The following is a 21554-nucleotide window of genomic DNA, read 5'->3' on the forward strand; positions in this document are numbered from 1 at the left end:
CATATTAAATTGACTCTCTGAAATTTTGAAATTATCTGCCTACACCAAAAATACCTTGGTATACATCGAAACAAGAATAAGTCTACCTACCTAGGTATTCCTAGAGAGTATAAAACATGTATCTTTAATTTGCGACGCTCGTGCTATTTTGTGATGCGTCCAATCGCCTCGGCCGCGTCGGAAGTACCTAAGTAGGTAGGCCTTTTTACCATTGTAATCGTGACTCTTAATTCACTAAGCATCCGATATTATAAGTAATATGAATATAGGTATACGTAAATGAGGCTAGGCGTGGCTTTGGTGTTTTGTGGTTAGTTTGTCTTTTCTGTGGATTTATCATTTTAGACACTAGAATTTATTTCACAAATGGATAGCCCAAAAGTGCCAATAAAATGTATGTCTACAAACACAAAGTGGCGACCTAGGTACCAGAATAATACCTAGGTACCATCTATTGTAACCTACCTATGTACATTGACAAAGTAACTAATATTTGTATTTTTTGTATTTGAGAGTTACATTAACATGCCGATATTCCTACAGGATCGGGATCCACTTGAGAAAGTGGTGGAAAGCTAGAATAACTTACACACATAAAAACTTTTATGTGTGCAAGTAAAGTAACTAGGTACTTGGATAAATGCAGAAACGTACCGTCCATTATTTCCATAAAGCCAAGTTTTTATGTTATTTTAAAATATGATTTATAAGTTCCTATTAGACTTAATATTGTTAATTGCATTGTATTTATACTATTGTCTATGACATCTAACTGTGTTAATACTGTGAATGTGGTGCATGTCTATAATTGGCATAAGCACATGATCTTGTGTCTTCATCTTGTTTTTCATTAATGTTGGTGTTTATTCTGTTGACGCTTTATAATAATAAATAAATAAAATAAATATTTTTCTTGTACATACTATGTCAGTAGGTAACTACGTCATTTAACTGAAACCTTGGAACATTGGTTTTAAACATAACACATTATGAAAATATTAGGGTCATACGTTGGATTTGTTATCTGTCCGCTGTCGTTTAAAAAGACAGATAACTACTACTACACGGTAGGCATACGGTACGGTATACGTAGGTATTATTTATAAACCATGAGTTATGTTTTAACAGATTATAATACCTATTTACATAAGACCATTCACGGGAACACAATACATTATCCTTTTTTTTTTATTTTTTTTTTTTTTTTTTTGAGGGGGAAAATCATCCAATGACTTTTCTCGCCTTGGGCGAGGCGAGAGGGAGTGTCAGACTCTTACTGACTAAAAACCACCCCGTTCCTTCTCCTGCCTTTCGAGCCGGAGCCCCGGTAAACCCGCTAGGTTGTCCGCAGCTCCGGATTAGGCATCAGCCCTACTGGGCCCCATCTGTGGTGGTCTGATGGCTCTTTGAGGCGCGCGCGGAACGCGACGCGCCGCACGCACGGGTCTGGTTCTGGTCGGGCGGCGAACTACCCTTGCTCGCCGTCCGCAGGCCCGCACTTACGGTGGCCGGAGATCGTCGCGCGATCCCCGACGCCCGGAGTGTCTCTCGCGACGGCTGGGGCGTGAGGAGGTTCGTTCTCTCACGCGCCCCGCCTCCTCCTTAGCTAGCATGACTGCTTCGCAGAAGGAGGAGACGGCATCCCAGTCCCCCTCGCTCCGCACCATGGCTTGTACCAATGCCGGACGCGAGAGGTCGCCGTCGCCGACTACATCCCTGAGGACACGGCGGTGCTCAGCCCATGCAGGGCACAGCGCCACCGTATGTTCCACTGCAATACATTATCCTAGTCTTTCGAAACGAGAGGAACGAATGGCATGACTCAGCAGAAATTAAAATATTAACGATGTTGAAATTCTCTCTAGATAGGCAGCACGCGGACTATATTTAAACAGTCTAGACCGACACTACAAATATTGGTAATTTGCCTGAAATCTATCTCTTTTAAGGCACCTAACAAGCGTGACGTTACTTAAATGTGCTAACTACATAAACATAAATAATAGGTATACACGCAAGTATTTTATCAACCAACATATGTATAAAATTTGGAGAAATCTAATTAGTAATTTTAATTCGATGGATAAGCACCAATTAAAAGACTTTTAAAATTAATAGGGGTGTACCTCAACGGGAGCGAGGTAGGCAGCTATAATTGTAAAAACATTCCAAGGAGCGTATGCCCACACGCCGGCGGGCTATAAAACACCCATCAAGGAAAAAATGTTTACTTAATCTGCCATAAAATACTCATTTAATCTGTCCACCTGCGAGATTGGCACCTTCGTTATCAGAACACATTCTAGAGGCGCGGGCGGCGGCGGCTCGGGGCGCGGGCGCGGCGCGGGCGGCGGCGCGCAGCCCTTGTGTCGAGCTCGTGTTATTAGCATTTTAAGGCTTTGTCCACGACATTCCTCGGCGTGGCTTTCATTAAGAGCGGCGGAATCGACAGCGGCTCCATTCACCGTTTATCTGATGGGATCTTTTGTATATTTATTGGGGCATCAAAGCGAAGGCTCGGGCCCGCGGTGGCGGTCGTGTAGCTCGGTAGCGCTCTTAAATTCAACAATTTAATACCTCTCATAAAGCGGGCAGTAACCGCGGGCTCGCTACCAATAATTTCTCTTATTGTCCCGATAAATTAGCTTAATTAGGGTGTAAAATACGCGGCGGGCGTGGAATCTAGTGCGGGCGCGGTGGGTGGCCGCCGCACTGCCACTGCTTGAGTAATTAGTGGCGGAGACACGCCGGCTACCTGCACCCGGCTCCCGACCCGCTCCCGCCACCGGCCGCGTGTGAAATAATACCCAATGTTACCATAACATACTGCTCTTAGTGCCCACTTAGTTACTTTGTGTAACATTCCCCCCGGGCTCACTGCGACCACTAGGTACCAACAATATATGCACTTGCAAAAATGAAACATTCAATCAGTCAAGTCAGGTTAGCACTTGATTAATAAACACCTACAGTAAACTGATTGTGATTACTTCAGTATGTGCCACAAAAGGAATAAAATGTGGATAACCTTTATGGCTCATAAATACCTCAGTACGCAGACGTACGCAGCTACCTATACATATAGGTTCCTACAATCAAGTACTCATGTATACATAATATATGTACCAATGGAGATATCTAGCTGGAAGATATTCTGTCAGTCTGTCCGTCAACATAAGGGTTCGATATTTTCCATCCGCAACGTAGCACGAAACCTGGTAATCATTACCTTCTCTTACTTTATCCACTATCCTTTGTCAACACTTTCCCAGGTGTATTGAGGTGTATAGTTAATACGACTATGGACATAATTAATCGTATAGTGCATTGTTTATACTATTAATAATTATGTCCATACTCATTAACTGTACACCAACTTACTATACTTCATGATACTTTACTACACAAGTGTAACGAAATTAATACTATTTTATAAATAGCTACAATTCCTTACTAATTTATTTGTATTGTACGGGTAAAGGTACATTTAGAAATGATAAACTGATAATGATAAAGTCTTATATTGTCTGTTAACTTACACTTAGTTACACAAAATAATGATAAATGATAAAATTATATAAAATGATCGACCCGCGGCGAAAGGGGCCGGAAATGATGCCCAATCGAACCAACGAAATGCAACTACTACTCATTTACTGTATTACACGTGTTTTAAGTATTTCGCTGCGCGTCGATGTCAGCATAAAACTAATACTACTACAATGTACGGCTTTGCTCGTACATGCTCCCCTAGGAAGACGAAGGTTAACATACAACGTAGAGAGCAAATATGATTGATAAAATGATAGCCTAATTACTTAGTGTCTCTATACACAGATCTTAGACACACACACGATATTCATAGATTTGAAATGCTCGTATAGGAACTTAAAATAGGGGAGGTGGCTTTATCTAACACTCGCGCACTCGCCACTTTCGCCCTTTCACTAACACACTGATACACTACACTATCACCAACACTCGCAACATGCTGCGAGGCTGGCACATTGCTGCTGGTTGCGCCGCCTGGCGCAGGCGCCATCGCCGCCGGCGCCGGTGCGCGGGCGTAGCGCGCGCGCCTGCATGCGTACACTCCGAGACCTGCTGCTACCACACTGATCACACCGTAGATCACAGTGTAATGATGAATGTCATGGTATGACATGCTTTCTTCGATGACTCCATTTTCTTTCATCATTTTGATTTTATCCTCAATAGTTTTCAGCTCCTGATCGCTTTCCTTACTTGATTCGTTTAATACATCATGAGGAATAGTTACGTTTATAACGTGGTTTATGGATGCAATGACTGGTGAAAATACTTTTGCGCTGATACTCACACCGCTTGTTCTTTGTTGATGTGCAATCACTTCAAAATTATCAGATTTGATTATGCAGCCAAAGTCTACAGTAATAAGTCCGGAGTGCGTCAATTGATGTGCGTTTACTTGATCTCCACACACTGTTCGTAGTTTACATTCTTCGCAGCAAAAATAGATATAATTGTTGATTGTACTGCTCTCCAACCACAGATTTTTGCAGGAATCGATGCTGACTTCACACATCGAAGTTTTTGCTTGACAGAAGTCTTTGTCTTTACTCAGTTTGTAGACAGGAGAATGTATAGAACACAGGTGTACATTTGTAAGAAGACACGAATCTATTATGGTTTCTGTGAGAATGATGTAAGCGTCTTTCTTTAAGTTCACAGCTATGAAATCCGAAATGGGTTTTACTAATATCATAGTGTTGTTGGATCTCTCCGAAGGAATGGGTATAAGCTTGAATATTTCGTAAGAGTCCCTGCTTACTAAAGGTATTTGAACTTCAAAGATTGCGTAATTTTTTAACATTCTTGCTTTCACTTGCAGAAGTTTAAAGAGTTCTGTTAGGCCGGTATATATGTTGTCTATAGGTAAGGTGACGTCATTCGACAAATGACTCGCTATAGTGCTAAGCTGATCTTGCAATTGCTCAGCTGTTATTAAATGTGGATTAAATCGGCCATGATAAATGTCTGTCATTGTGTCTACTAAGGCATCTTGTAAATCTTTCAAATGCCGTAATAAATTGTTCGCAACTACAGCACCCATAGTAACTTCAATAGCTCTTGAAATGTTTTGCGTTTCAGTCTTCAAGGTTTCTACAGCATTTTCGATCTTGGAAAACTGCTGATGTATAATTTTATGTTGTTTATGCATAGTAGTTTCTGTCCTCTTTAAAAGACTAAATTCAGCTTCTATGACAGAAGTTTGATTTTTCCAAAATGAGACGATATGCTTTTGATTATTACGTAGAAGAGTGATATCTTTCGCGTACTGTTCCGCGAATCGAGCGTCTAATACTCCGAACAGGCTGTTTGCTATGTAACCGACACCGTCGATAAGACCGCGCCTCCACCTGTTCGCTTGATGGCTAAAATGCTGACTGAGTAACATATGATTATTGTAATCAAGTTCAAGGTACCCGTGGCGTAATTGTAGTATTATTAGGTCACAGTTTGTTTGGTCTCTTATAGGCTTGCATGATTGTTCCAGTGACTGTATACTTTTGTTAAGAGTGGTAATACCTTCCCAATAGGGATCTAAGTCGTAGTATATGATTAATTTCCACTCGTCTCTGATGATTTGCATGTTTGATATTTTGTCAAAGTAAATATGTTGATTATCTCTAAACTTTGTGACGTTCAGTGCACATTGAGAAGTTGTAATAATACTGAAAAATAACATAATCGCAACAAATACCGATGCTATGTTGTAACGGGTATTTGTTTTCATTGTTCGAGAATTTGCAGTAGAATTTTCCGAATCCGCAGTATTTTTTGGATTGACTTGCGGTGACGATTCATTGTTGATAGGAAGTAATGATAATTTTGTGACGGGACGTTTCAATGTGCCGTTCTTGGTTTTTACTGTAACTACGCGGACATGACCGTCAGAGCCGGGATGTAGTTCAATGACTCTTCCCATTAGCCATTTTCCCGGTGGGAGATTGTCATCATGGATCATGACAATATCATTGTTGTGGAGATTTCGTCTAGCTTGTCTCCACTTACTTCTTTCTGTTAACTGCACTAGGTACTCATTTTTCCATCTCTTCCAGAGATCTTGAACGATTTTCTGTGTCAACTGCCAACGAGTTCTTAAATCTGTCTCAGTTTCATTCAAAGTAACTTTTGATCCGCCTGTTAAGAAATGAGCAGGTGTTAAAAAATCCATGTCGTCAGGATCTTCTGATATAGGACACAATGGTCTCGTATTAAGACACGCCTCTATTTGTGTCAACACCGTGTATAATTCTTCATATGTAAGAATCTGATCTCCAATCACCCTCTTAAAATGATATTTGAAACTTCGGACTGCTGACTCCCATAAGCCTCCTGCGGAAGGCCATGATGGTGCATTAAAGCTCCACTCGATCTCCATATCTAACAATTCAGCTTTCAATTCCTTGTGTTCCATGATATTGATCAATGATTGATATTCTTGTTGTATTACTTTGTTGGCACCTACAAAGTTGCGACCGTTATCACTATACATGTGACTCGGCGTCCCTCTGCGAGCCGCCATTCTTCTCAATGCTGCAATAAATGATGATGTGCTTAAATCACAAACTAATTCCAAATGAACAGCTTTCGTGACCATGCACACGAAGACGGCTACATATCCTTTTGTGCTTTTTATGCCTCTTCCTTTACTTGCTTTGACATAAATGTGACCGGTGAAGTCTACGCCTGTATGCGTAAATGGACGCGATGGATTAGTTCGGGCCTCCGGCAAGTGCCCCATGATTTGCGGTTGGCAGTCTGGATTTTGTTTCTTACAGGTTACACAACGACGTAGCAACTTTTTAGTAGCAACGTTCCCGCCTAGAATCCAGTACTTCTGTCTGATAAAGCTCAACGTCAGCCGAGAACCGGCGTGTAACATTGTTAGATGCGCATCTTCTATAATTAATTCTGTGAGACGTCCACTGTGCGGCAAAATAATGGGATGCTGCATCTCTTGGCTGATATGTGCCTTTTTTAGTCTACCCCCTACCCTGAGAATGTCGTACTCATCCAGGTAAGGGTTTAGTTTTAACAATTTACTTTTTGAACTTAACTTGCCTTCTTGCTTCAGATCACTGATTTCTCTCGCAAACTCTTCCTGCTGTACATGTTTGATAATTTTATTTTTTGCTTTGCTGATGTCTGATAATGATAAATAATGCTTTTTTGCTTCTCTTTTATAGGTAGTGAACTTCATCACTAATGCTAAAATACGAAAGATCTTGCGAATAGAATTATGCTTATTCAACAAACTTGTAATAATGCTTGGTTCCTGTTTTGTAGCAACATTAACTTCTTTTTTCTCCTTTATTTCTTCTTCTGTTTTATAGATTGCTTGATTTTCCATTTTCTCTTCAAATGATTTTAGCCATGTAGGTCCTTGCCACCACAAATGATAATCTTGTAATTGAGATGCTGTAAGCCCCCTGCTTGCGCAGTCAGCAGGATTTTCACTTGATTTTACATATCGCCACGATGGTGGTGGAATGATATCGGTTATTTGTGTCGTTCTATTTGATACGAACGTTTTCCAACGACTTGGATTCCCTTGAAGCCATCCTAACACTGCAGTGGAATCACTCCAGCCGAACACGTGAAGTTCTTGCCCTTCTAAACATTTTTTGACCTTGGTCATAAGTTTGGCGAGTAATAGTGCCCCACATAACTCTAATCGTGGGAGAGATATGTGCTTTTTCAAGGGTACTAATTTTGATTTAGCCGCCACTATTACGATAGATTGTTTGTTATGTTTCAGTCTGCAATAAATAACGCACGCGTATGCTTTTGTTGAAGCGTCACAAAAGCCGTGCAACTCGACGCCACATGCTGTTACTGTACCATACCATCTTGGTATTCTAAATTGATTGATACTTTCCAACTCTTCTTTGATCTTGATCCATTCCTTGCTCATTTTTTCTGAAACTTGCTCATCCCAGTCTAAATTAGTTAGCCACACCTCTTGGAATAAAATCTTCATTTTTGTTGTTACAGGCACAATCCATCCTAGTGGATCGAATATTTTTGACATGTCTGATAATATTTTCCTTTTAGTGATGTTGGTGTTAGATGATTCAATTTTTGATACAAATGAAAAGTTATCTTGTGTCGGGTTCCAGCGAAGACCTAGTGTTTTTGTTGACTCTGTTTGTTGAAAGTTCTTGCTTTCTTGGTTATGGTAATCTGAATCTCGCGATTGTAATAGACGTACATCATTAGACGCCCATTTTCTTAAGTTAAAGCCTCCTAGCTTTAGTAGATCTATTAAGTCTTGTTGCAATTTTTGTGCGGTCGATAATGAGCTGGCGCCATGGACCGCGTCATCCATATAGAACGATTCTTCGATGACCTTGGCTGCTTCTGGAAATTTATCTCGTTCATCTGCTGCTAGCTGCCTCAAGGTCATCATGGCAAGAAAGGGTGCTGCCTTTGTGCCATATGTTACGGTTGTTAGTTGATATTCTCGAAGTTTTTGAGACGGGTTTTCTCGCCATATGATTTTTTGTAAAGCTTGGTCATCAGGATGTGCCCAGATCATTCTGAACATCTTTTCTATGTCCGCAGTAAAGGCGTACTGATATTGTCTCCACTTAATGATAAGAGACTGAAGGTCTTGCTGTAAATTCGGTCCCGTGTACATAAGGTCATTTAAACTTTTATTTGATGATGTTTTTGCCGACGCATTGTAAACAACTCGTAATGCTGTAGTAGAACTATCGTCGCGCATGACGCAATGATGCGGTAGGAAACACTCCGGTGTCTGATTGCAAGTTGAAGGTTTCATGTGACCTAATTCTAAATATTCCGTAATGAATGATTTGTATGCGTTAAAAATATAATTATTTTTGTGTAATTTCTTTTCTAAGTTAATGAATTGCGCGATGGCCTTGTTTTTAGACTGCCCCAAATTTTCTTCAAAGTGCGGCTTAAGTGGAAGTCTTACTTCATATCTTCCGTCGCTCAAACGCTTTGTTGTTGCTTTGTAGTATTGCATGCACTCTTCGTCTTCTGATGATAATGATTTCTGTTCGGTGACCTCCTCTATTTCCCAAAATTGCTGAATTCTGTCTAAGTCCACTTGTACGACGTTGCAGACAAAGTTAGTTTTCAGATTTCCGCATAATATCCAACCAAGATGAGTCTCTTGTACTATTGGCAGTGATTCGCTTAGTCTGCACATACCTGCTAAAAGAATATTGGAATAAACGTCTGCGCCCAGTAACATATCTATGGGACGACTGATATTGTACTCAGGATCTGCTAATTCTAAATTCTCCAGGAAAGGGCATTCTAATTTAGGAAATGAATATGATGGTAAATACTTCGTAAGATTCTTCATGATATAAACATCGATGTTGAAATGATACGTGTTGATTCTTGACATGCAGTTTACGCTGATCATGCCTTTGCAATTGTTCTCTGTTTGTCCTATACCCGTGATTATGCCGTCACACCTACGACGCGGTAATCCTAATTGTTGGGCACCGTTTTCGGTGATGAGAGACATTTGTGAGCCCTGGTCAATAAGAGCTCTCATGTTTAGAAGTGTCCCGTCAGCTTTCTGAACTTTCAGTAGCGCAGTAGAGAGCAAGGTTTCTTGCATCATGCTTTGTTGTGTCACGTGCGTATTGCCTTTGTTAGCAACACGTTCTTGGTTAGAACTCACGTTGCTTTTTTGGGCGGATGTCGAAGGCATTGGATTACCTCCTTGTTTTGATAAGTCATTAGAATATGATTCATGCAATAATGTGTTGTGAAATTCATTGCATTCGACACAACGCTTTTTTGATAAACATGCTTTACCTTTATGATCGTGTAAGCAATTTTTACAATAATTCAAGTTAATAACACATTGTTTTTTCTTTATTGGTGTCATTTCTGCAAATTGTTTGCAATAAAATAATGCATGTGCGTCATTGCAGACTGGACAGTTTTGTCGATATGATTGCAACTTCCTGTCTTTTGGAGATTGCGAAATAGCCTTGTTGCTAGAATATGATTGCTTAAAATGGTATGGTTTTGATTCTGATGATTTATTAGTGTTGTTTGGAGAAAAATGTTTCTGATCTCTCCTATCTTCTAGTTTTCTTCTGCTTGCTTCCATGCTTGTGAACTTCCCCTCCAAAAAGGCTAGAAATTCATACAAATCGAGTAGTTCTCGAGGTTGTTTAATTGCTGCGTTGTATTCACTAAATGTATCCGAATCCAACTTCTGACCCAAGATGTGCACGATCAACGGGTCCCACGACTTCACGTCTACTCCAAGATTCTGTATGGCATTCATAGTTTCAAGTGCTGTGTCATGAATCCTCTTGATATGATTGATTGATGCTTGTTGAGAAACTGGCAGATTTAATAAAATGTTAATGTGAGATGTGAATATCATACGCTTGTTATCATAGCGATGGCTCAAAATATCCCAGCTAATGATGTAATTATCGGAACTAATTGGAAGATGTTGTATTAATCGTTCTGCTTCGCCTTTTACTTTAGACTTTAAGAATTGCATCTTCTGTGCTCCAGATAAAGACGGGTTGCTATGAATTGCTTCTGAGAAGAGGTCCTTAAAAGATGTCCATTGATGATAGCTGCCGCTGAAAGTAGGTATTTCTATCTTTGGCGTAGTATGCTCCCTGTGTGAAATAGACCACATCTTTTTATTGATAGCCTTGATAGCATCGTTGTATGTACCTTCATATTTGAGATACATGGAGTGATATTCTTGATTACGGTCTCCCAGTTCACTGTCTAACTCCCAATGTTGCGTGTCAATCTTCGACCAACGACCTCTTATCGTGTTTAATAAATGATCAAATTCCCATTTTTCCTCTACTGATTCCAGGTTGATACTTGATACTGTATGTTCAAAGGCCTTAAAGTTGCTTATTTGTTTCCTCATCATATCATCTGTCTTGCTGCTTGATCCTTGAGATCTTGATAGTTGACCTGTGGGCTGTTGTACAGCGCTTGGGCCAGCCAACGGAGTAGCAGGCTTTAACAGCGGAGTTGATGGTCTCTCATCTGTAGATCTATAATTCTGAATGAATAGTCTAATGTTCTCATATCTCTCTTTGGCACATTCGAACTGTTTAGAAGTGAAATAACTATGCGATTTTGCATATTCGATGTTGCACAATTTCATATGATTTGATTCATACTCTTTCCAGCATGCATCCAAAGTTTCCAACCTTCGGCGGATATAGTCCAAGTTTTTGCGATCGGAGCCATCTTTCTTGAAGTTAGTGTAAGTTTGCTCTATTTGATTGAGTAGTTGCTGTTGGAGGGCGAGTAGGTCTTCCATTGACGACATGATAGGAATTGATAAAATGATAAGTGGAACGATCTTACTTGATTGTCCAAGTGGGAGCCTTGTTGCTCACCAAATGAGGATCGTTGTTGATCCCCGCTGAATGCTGCTGCTATGTACTGCAGTACAAACACCTTCACTGCTGATTCACAACACCTCAGTCATGAAACACTTTACAGTATTTGATTGCTACACTGTAATGTCCACTCGCGAGATGTCCTTAATGCTCGAAGGACCATAAATGTACGGGTAAAGGTACATTTAGAAATGATAAACTGATAATGATAAAGTCTTATATTGTCTGTTAACTTACACTTAGTTACACAAAATAATGATAAATGATAAAATTATATAAAATGATCGACCCGCGGCGAAAGGGGCCGGAAATGATGCCCAATCGAACCAACGAAATGCAACTACTACTCATTTACTGTATTACACGTGTTTTAAGTATTTCGCTGCGCGTCGATGTCAGCATAAAACTAATACTACTACAATGTACGGCTTTGCTCGTACATGTATAATCTTTTTAATGTAAAGCTTTCTTGCGACCTTTATAGGCGATTATATTTTTTTTTAATTGAATTCGCTCTTGTCCAGTCTTCATTGCCTACTACAATGTCAATAATAGCGATTTATAAACTATAATTAAATTCAGTAAAGTAGAGCGAAGTTACTACCTACAGCTCCCTCGTCTGCTAGCTAGATGTGTGACGAATGCCACGGCTAGTAGGTAGATGTAGATACTGCACCGGTAGTAAGTGTGCGTGGCCGAGCCGCGCGCTCTGCGCTACGTGTCATTCGTATGTCATTTTTATTGGTTCCATAACTCGGCGACATTCCCGGCAGGACCTAATGCCGGCAGATAATGCGGCAATGCGCCATCAATCAAACTCCTCGCGTCGTCGGAGCGCACATACACACGCCGCGCTGCTTATCGCGTACTGATAACGTGATTTAGTCGCAGCACTATCTCGACATTATCACCTCACTCGAATGTACTGCCGCTCTTATTACTGACAAATTGTACCATTAAACATTATGTGAACAGCGTGTCAAATTTTACGGCCATAAACAATGGTGAAATGATCGCCGAACGGGGCCAAGAGAACGCCCGGGTATGCTTTATGCTCAATAAAGATACGTGAGGTATTTTAATGCGTGTTATTCATAGAGAGTGTGAACATATATCCTACGGCAGAGGGAACCTGGGAGCCGGGCCCAGCTCGCACGGCCGCACAATGTACACTTTGTATCTCTAATTATTGCTAATTACACAAAACTATTCTGAGTTACATTCCTAACTGCCTCATTATTTGCTTAATATTATAAGTTCATAACTGTTATTCTTGAACCGCCTTTCTTTTTGCTGTTATAAGTACATAACGCTAAAAGTATACACGTCACAGGGAACCTAATTGGTGACCTATGTAAATAAGGCATAGGATTATCCCCATTAAAGTTACATTTACTACCCATGAGACCTACGTCTATTCGTGAAGAATTCGTTTGAATTCGTGTTCGTAGTTTGTTAGGAACCCATGTCAAGTCACAGGACAGACAATGTCAATTAAAGCCGATCTCAATTACCTGTTTCCTGGAATTTCCATGAAGTTGTTTATAAATAAAAACACAAGTGACGGTTTTTGTAATATATTTAACTGCTCATTATGTTCATTGAATTTCCAATTAGATCGAGGTAAAAAGGTATAAGGTGATACTTCCCTCGTATACTTAGATATAGGCGAGTAGTGGCCGTCCGTGCGTGGCGCGTGTGGCGAGTGTCCCCGCGCCAGCAGTGACCACTTCATTATCGTCGTGCCGCCACCACGTCGCGCACCGCACCACTCTGCAGCCACAGACGAACTTATACGGCCCAGGAGTCGAGGAGTCAAGCTGTAGACGTGATGGCAGAATGAATACGTATCGTGATCACCAAAGTACAGTCTAGAAAAATATGTACTTCTTGTAATTTTACCGTAGAATAGGTTTCTATGGCTAAAGGCAAAACTTGAACATATTTTTTTTTTATTTTTCTGTGCCTGGACTTGTCTATTGCGTGTATATCCATCCACACAATATCACAATACATACATCACAGTCATCACAACCAGTTGCCCCAGACCTGTAAAAACAATTTGTGAAACACACAAAGAACTGTTCCGTCCGATAATCGAACCCGTGACACGTTGCATACCGGCCGCGGTTGTAATGTAATCAATAATGTAATTAGGTCTTAAAATATATTCGGTGTAACACTATTTCAGTCGTATAGCTGCGAGGTGGCAGGTGCGAGCCGGCGCCGTAGACAGCGGTGACGTCACACGGCCCATTAACCAGACGGGTGAAGTGATGCGCCGTCGATATGAACTCATTATAACTGCCCCACACCTCCACACCTCTACACATACATTATACATACATACACTAAGCAGTAAGTAGATGGGCCTCGCTTCATATTCATGACTCTACGCCGCCGTGTTTTTACCGAGCAAGTGTTCAGTGTTCATTAGCGGCAACACTTGCACTCACATATTTCACGGCTGGTTTATTCATTCATTTGTGTCGATTGCACCGACGACCGACACAGCCATCGTAACCTGACCATACAGTAGGTGTTGTTGGCACAAGAAGATTGTGTACCGAGGTAAGTACAGTACAGAGTTTTACTGGAGGACAGAGCTTGTCTATACTCGGGTACTCCAATTGCTACTTACTAACTACTTGGTGGGGCTTATCTTTGCCACGCAATGGAACCGTTTAATAATATAATTTTTTAAACTGACATGGTCACTAACACTAGAATTGCAAGTTGCAAGCGCCATGATCACGGATAAACTGGAGTAAATGCGGGTGGATGTTTACGAGCAGACAAATCGGTCTACCCTCTTTCTAATTCGTTTTTTGCTGACACCGCTACCACTGTCACTTGTAACTCGATTCAATTCTCGACACACAAAACCCACTGTGTGAAACTCATAAAAATTGAAAAACATGGTAAATATCCTGTTTTAAGTTCCAATTCTAACGTTTAATAATAATAATGAAAAGACAACTAATATCAGCTATCCAGATATCTTTACGAGCCGTGTGACCTAGCTAGCTACTAGCCTGAAGTTAGGTAGGTATTACCTACTTATTACATTAAGAATATCAAATTATAGATTAAATTTACTTTAACGTTTCGAAAGTGCCTAATTTAGGATTAATTGAAATAAATGCTTTGACTTTGACTTAAACAGTACCTAATACGCATATTTCCAGCGGGTCTATAACGGCTGAAGTTTGGTCGTATAGGTAGCTATAACTAAATATTAATTTATTTTATTATTTTTGTCATCTGCGAGGGATATCTAACCCTTTAGAGCTTTACATGACCATGTTTCTATATATTACTTAGGACGTAAGGTTTACTCTGATTAAACCTGATGATTTTAATCTGTATTTTCACGAGTTGTTTATATATTAAAAAATGGTTTTTATCGGTGAGTATCAATATCAATCAGTGACATAATATATTTATTTTATCAAGTATTCAACCGACTGAAGTGAATCGATAAATGTCTACAAACAATGTAGGTACGTCCGATAGAACAGCCTGCAGTGGCTTGTACTAGCGGTGAGTAGAGACACGCCACGAAAGCTTTCGCCAGCGAGCACTGAGTCATCGGGAGTCGGGAGTCGGGACAAATAATGATGTGAGCGACCATTGTTCTGGGAAGTAGCGCCGCCCGCATTATGCGCGCATAGAGCACTGCGCGCAGTAGGCAGCGCGGCCTTACCGGGGGCGGGGCGCGGCGAGATCACAAACTGTGGCTCCGCCCCCCGCCTCGCGCCCCGTCGCCCCGCACCCCGCGCCCCTGCACCGCTCGCCGACAAAGGGTCCGCACCGCAGCCTACGTCAAACGTGAACAAAGACAAACACAACTGCACACTGTCACACTGCTAATGCACGGTATCTGTTCATTTACTGAGCTGAAGTGACACACTACCAAGAGATGTGCAGCACTGACCGGCTTCACGTAGTACCTCGACGCTACGAAATTGGCTTTATGTAAATTCACAATGATAATTCCTAAAATATGATCTCTGACTACGGTCGACTACGGCGGGCTACGGGCTACGTGCGTCTACGTGCTGCTACGCCGGACGTAGCGCTCGGTAATTACTTCAAAATTTACACGGTCACTTGAACGTATTTTAAAATATGATTTGCTGCATATTTGAAATGATTGCATGCATATGAGATGCAATATAATTAGTTAGTTATTTTAAACATGCATAAAATAATATTTAAAATAACAAATTAATTATAATGAGGCCTTAATTTAAACCTATTATAAAGTTTAATGTAAGCACCTATTATAAATCTACACTCGCCTGACGGAAATATTGTCGTAAAAATAAAGTGTGGGACTAAGTAGCGTGTATAAATAATAAAACTAAGTATCTGTTTAAGTAAACCCTCCGCATGCAACAACTTGCGTGCCTACACTAGCAGACTTAGCATACACTTGTGTATGGTGACACTCACAGGTCATTCTGATGGCGAATCGGACAAGTAGACATACCTACTTACTACTTACTTTAGTGAACTAGCACTGAGCCTCTATCCTATATACAGGTTTAACCTGTCAGTACTACTTAGCGGTCATAAGTCAAATCAACAACACAGAATGTACGTCTTATAAAACATAACAAGCACCACCTGATGAATGTATTTTTGGAGATATGGATCTGTAGCTGATACATAAAAGCATGAGGTGAGACAATGGTACCGCGCTAGTTAATGTGGGACTAATGGCGGCGGTGTATCTACCAGATAACGAACCTGCTACTATTTAACTGACAGATACAATCCGACAGTTTACGAGCCACGCCGGCTACCGGCACGCGGGTAATTACTGCTCTATGCTAATACTTAGCTATAAACCGAGCCATCTACGTAATTATAATTACATATATTCACATTTCGTTAATTACATTCACACATTATCTGGCTACATTGGGGGTACACCAGATCCGACCGTCGCGTACCTACTTGTACTTCTACAATATTACTCCTGCACGTGTCGGAGTAGATCCATGTTGTGTATATCTGGCAGGACTGCTGATTTCAAAATATTTCCAATTCCCAGAGAATTTCAGCAAGTCCTCTCCTAGTTTGTGCCTATTGCTATTTGCAATAATAAACAATCAATTCATCCATTTTCTCCACATTGTTACCTCATCGCCAAATCAAAATCTATTCATTTATTCTGTGTGACTAGCTTTCAGTGCTATACAGCGCAGCGCAACCTTCACTAGACTTTTGAATGAAACCAAAGCTTTAACCAGCATCTACACGGAATCATTTGTTATAAACGGAATATTTGATCACACTCATAGTCATATATATCTGTTACGTACATATGTATACACACCGACACCGCTCGCCTGCCCGCCAGTTGCCAGCCAAGAGACATGCCGGCGGCACTACTTCAAAGCACACGCAACCCGTGCACGTTACAATGGAGACTGTTCACTAATCAGGCAATTAGCAATTACACCAATAACCAGAACGCAAGCAATCCTGCGGAGCGGTACTTGCGCCGGCGGCGGTGCAGCTAGTTGCAGCTAGTTGCAGTTCATACCTCGGTCGCGTGCTAGTACGGTACGCATCGCCTGCTGCGCTGAGATTCTGTGGAAACGATACAACGCTATTTGTATACATACTTCTTACATCGCTGGATTGTCAGCCAGCTTCACAGCTACCTATACATAACACATAATTAATGTAGTGCCTATAGTAGTTCAACTAACTAGATTTGGATTTAGATATACTTTGTATTACAAACGCTACGCATTACAAATTCGGGATCAAATCAAGAAAATCAATTATATGAATTGAATACTGACTTAGTCCCGCACTTGCCGGGAAATGTTGAAATAAAGACCGTCAATGGTCGGCTCCGGCTCATTAGGGGCGCACAGTGCGGCTAACAATCGTAAGATAATCTGTTTCAAACAATTCCCGCGAGTGAACAATAAAGAGGGAAAGGAATTGTCGCCGAGGGAGTCGCACAATGAGCTGCGATAATAATAGGCTGAGTGCGCGAGTTCATCCGAGACACCGCGCGCCGCGGCGCCGCTCACCTCGTGACGCGGGGAAATCGCGGGGAATGAGCCGCGCCGCTGACTCTGGGCCGCGATTAAGATCGCATTAGCAACTATTTTAATGAACGGTAATTAGTCATAGGCGGAATGTCGCGTTACGCAACTGCACCGCCCCACACGGCCACACGGCCGTGCCCGCCTAGCTGGACGAAATCACATAATTTAACGCAAACGTTACAAGTATTTTATCAAAAATGTTAATGAGCCGATTTTACAACACAATAATTAGATAAAGTTTGATTCATATAAACATTGCCACATCGTTTCAGGTATTTTCGGGTTATTATTGTTGGCACAAACAATGCTGAGCTCGGCCCGAATATAATGAAACATTACGCAAATTAAAACTTATTCAAACTTCCCGGTTGACGCAATAATAAAACACACCTACAAGGTCTTCGGAAATAACTCAATTAATTAATATGTCGCTCGCGATGAAACACATTACGTAGTATTTATACATTTGTGAAGCAAGTATTTGTGCCACAGCCTGAGAGCCCGGCTCCCGCCGGAGAAACTTTCCCGGGCGTCATCCCCTTGTTGTTAATTTAAAGTTGAACATTCGAGTGGATGTAGCGAGCGAGCTCATATTAAAAACGTACGCCGTCAGCACGTGTACTTAATACGGTTCTTCAAAGTCATAGCTCTGTTAATCTCATACTTCATTAGCGGCGCTCGCACTCCCGGCCGTGTGTCGGCCCTGTACTACTGCCGGTAGCTACCTCCAGCTACGTAGGCACTAATAGCTGGCAATAGTCGCGGGCTCGGGGGGCGGCTCGAGTGATCGTGCTACAGACATTTCTAATTTAAGCCTCCGTCCGCCTTAATTACACAAAGGGTTAGTTTCCATTGTAGCGATCGCACGGAACTACCTCTCGTAGGTACTCACTTTATAATGGACGCAGAGAAGTACCTACATTCTATGTATGTTATCTCCGGTTCAGTAGTCACAGACATTATTAAATTTATACATTTGTACATAACATAATACACTACGTATGAGACTTTTATTTTTCTTGCCTATATCCCAAGCTACTCGGGGTCTGGGGTTGGTATTAATATAAAAGACAACATCGGAAAATCTGTCTACCGGAAAATCCAGAAAATAGGACTTGTGCGAACGTGCGAGTTTAATTATAATCACATTGTTCATATTTGGTAGTAATATTGCAGCAGTCCGCCGCGACGGCGCGCGGCCGCGGCTACTTACTGATGCAACAATTATGCAAGAGTGGCACATGTCGCCGCGGCCAGTGTCCAGCAGGCGGCAGCTGCGCGGGCGCCGCGTGGTCTGCGGCGCGCCGGAACCGGAACTCTATTGTTTCAATGAGGTGACAGCCGCTGTCGCCCCGCACCCGCCACGCAGCCGCAGTGCGCGGCGCTGGCAGGCAGCGTGTCGCCTCGCGTCGCGACATCACGCGCGTCGCTCACCTGCTGCCGCTGGCGACACTCGCTGCCTGCACTCAGCTGGCCGTGGCTCGTCCACTGCTCACTGGTACAGCGAGCTAGTTGTTACCACTGCGCCTCAGTTACGTCAAAAAATAACAGTTTGTTGTGGTTTAACGTAACATAACGCCCATTTTTATCCTCCAATGGGTAGGTAGAAGTGCACATTACGGCACGTAATGTCACTGGACAATGTAAACTATTTTCCAATTTTCACCATTTATGTTCTCATATAATAAGGGGTGAGCCTATTGCCATATACTGGGCATAAGTCCGGATTCCATGCTACTACTGAGAATAAAAACTCAGCAGTACTTTGCCCGTCCCGGGAATCGAACCCGAGTGCCCGATTCGCATTAGCAACCACTTGACCAACGAGGCAGGCAACGAGCAGTGTTTTGGCTTAATAAATGTGTATTAAATAAATTCGATACAGATGATGAAAATAATATCAATATTTTAAACATTTTTGATAAGGCATGTCCATTGTCCAATATTATTGAAGCATCAGTATCCAACTCAAACTCAAATTATTTATTGCATTCATGTGTCTCAACATGAAACTAACAGTATATAACCCCGTAGTCCGGATGGTTACTTATGAGCCCACGTTTGAAAGCAACTTACAATTTCCTACCTTCCTGACCCTTTCCTGTTACTTATGGTTGTGTAAACCGGGTTCTAAACAGAAAACGAAACAGACCAATATTTAGTTTCCGTAATAGCCGTTAATAGACTCCTCCACTGCAGCAGGAGCAGCAATGGGACAAGTCGCGCTGGACAGCTGTATTACAAGTGGCAGTGACAGAGTGCAGCGTGGTGCGCGCCACTTTTTGCTCGGCTCCGGTGTTCAGGCGGCCGGTGTTAGGAGTGCCGCGGTTTGGCGCATTACCATACAATAGCGGCCGACAGCTGGCCCACTTATCAGATCCGCGGCCGCGCGCGCCTTGTTATGGCCTCCTCACTCATTTCACACTGCAGCCACTTACTGGACGTGCAGCGCGCGGACGCTACACACGCGGGCCCTCGTGGCGCGCTGCCCACCTCGCCCACTGACCATACAGTTTGCAACAAATATTTCATTGCCCGTGCCTACAGTCTGTGTACCGGAGGAGGCCCTACACCGAGTATTGATTCGGCCGCCGCGTCCCCGCGCGGCAGCGCATACCTGCGACATGTGGCATGCGCGGCCAGAACTAAACAAGTGATTGCTTCCAATAACTGCCCGATAGATACGTTATTTACGTTACATGGAATATATACCACATTGGAATAATGTACACTACAGTATAATGACGGCTCACATTAAACTCTTTTTCCGTAATGGCCTAGCAAGTGATAAGCCTGTAGTCAGTTTTGTGGGTGGTGTCAATAATAATAATTAATGATGATATTATTTCTGGTCGTTTGGCTAATAGTGAATATTTACATAGATATAATTAAGTAGCCAAGTATATCAATCAGCAACTTGCTTTGTACTATCGACTTGTTGAGTCTGAGGTTCCATAATGCAAGTATATGCCCGACCCACTTCTAGAAAACGGATATATCACATTGTACTGGGACCGCCGTACGATGATAATCAATGTCACCATACCCCATGACTAGAACCTCGTGAAACTTGAGAACGATAAACAAGAAAAATATCTTGACGTGGCTGACGAGGTTGTCGACATGTGGAATGTGGATTCAGCTATCATTGTGCCGATAGTCGTGTCCTTGACAACCACCTTAAGAGGCTGGCGTTAGGCGGATAGATCAAGGGCCTGATACAGAAGGCAGTTCTCCTGGAAACGGCACGCATTGTGAAGATATTATGTCTCTGAAGCCCCTGGTACTAGTGGGCTCCTATTTTTCATTTTTTTATATCATTTTTATGCTCTTTGTAGTAGTATTTAAAATGTAATTTTAAATGTTTTTAAATAAATATATAGAATAATGATAATAGGTAATATGCATTTACATAAATATTATTTATCAATGTTTTACAAAACTGCCCGAATACCGCAGCGCCGCGCGACGCGACCGGTGCCCTTCCGGCAGCAGCGGTCACTTTTTGCGCGTCTCAGTTCGCGCTCGCGATACCGACCCGCGACCGCGTGAATACATGAATTATAAAACATATCGTTTATGTCACCCCGCGTCCACACTACGAGGAACGAGTATCACTCAACTGTCAACACTCGTGTTGTAGTCGAACTGTTTGATCTCGGGGTATATTCCTTGTACCCTGTAGTATCTATTTGAACAAAAAGGTGTCCATGTCGAGAGATCGGGCTGTATATAAGTATAATGTATGTATGCGGCGGCGGTGATGTCGGCAGCGGGCGCAGTGAGGCGCGGCTCGCGTGCGGCCCCGTCTCCCGCCAATGATTATGAAGTATGAACGGATCAATTTCACAGCTGCCGCTCAAAGCCGCCGCCCGAGCCTCCCCTCCCGGTGCACGTACATACTGCGCCACTGAAACTGCTCGCGCGCCATAGCCTGCAAACACATGCTCTGTTTAACCGCAGCAACATGCAGTCTGTAAAGTGTGTACGGTACATAATTCCAGTCTGTGGAAAAATATGCATGGCAGGCGCGGTGGAGATAATAATG

General features: G+C 42.1%; 2 protein-coding genes across 2 annotated transcripts in view; both read right to left on the minus strand.

The window, feature by feature from the left end:
- Window positions 1-21554, minus strand: part of LOC118261778 (protein vestigial) — a 337798-nt gene that overhangs the window by 253998 nt on the left and 62246 nt on the right. The window lies entirely within an intron of this gene.
- LOC118282437 (uncharacterized) overlaps window positions 3474-21554 on the minus strand; it is a 175762-nt gene continuing 157681 nt past the window's right edge. Inside the window, exon 2 of the mRNA XM_050701697.1 lies at window positions 3474-11857. Coding sequence (XP_050557654.1) covers window positions 3860-11356 — 7497 coding nt within the window. The 5' untranslated portion in view covers window positions 11357-11857 and the 3' untranslated portion in view covers window positions 3474-3859. The remainder of the gene's footprint in view (window positions 11858-21554) is intronic.

The sequence above is a fragment of the Spodoptera frugiperda genome, chromosome 20 (genome assembly GCF_023101765.2).
Source record: "Spodoptera frugiperda isolate SF20-4 chromosome 20, AGI-APGP_CSIRO_Sfru_2.0, whole genome shotgun sequence".
NCBI lineage: Eukaryota > Metazoa > Arthropoda > Insecta > Lepidoptera > Noctuidae > Spodoptera > Spodoptera frugiperda.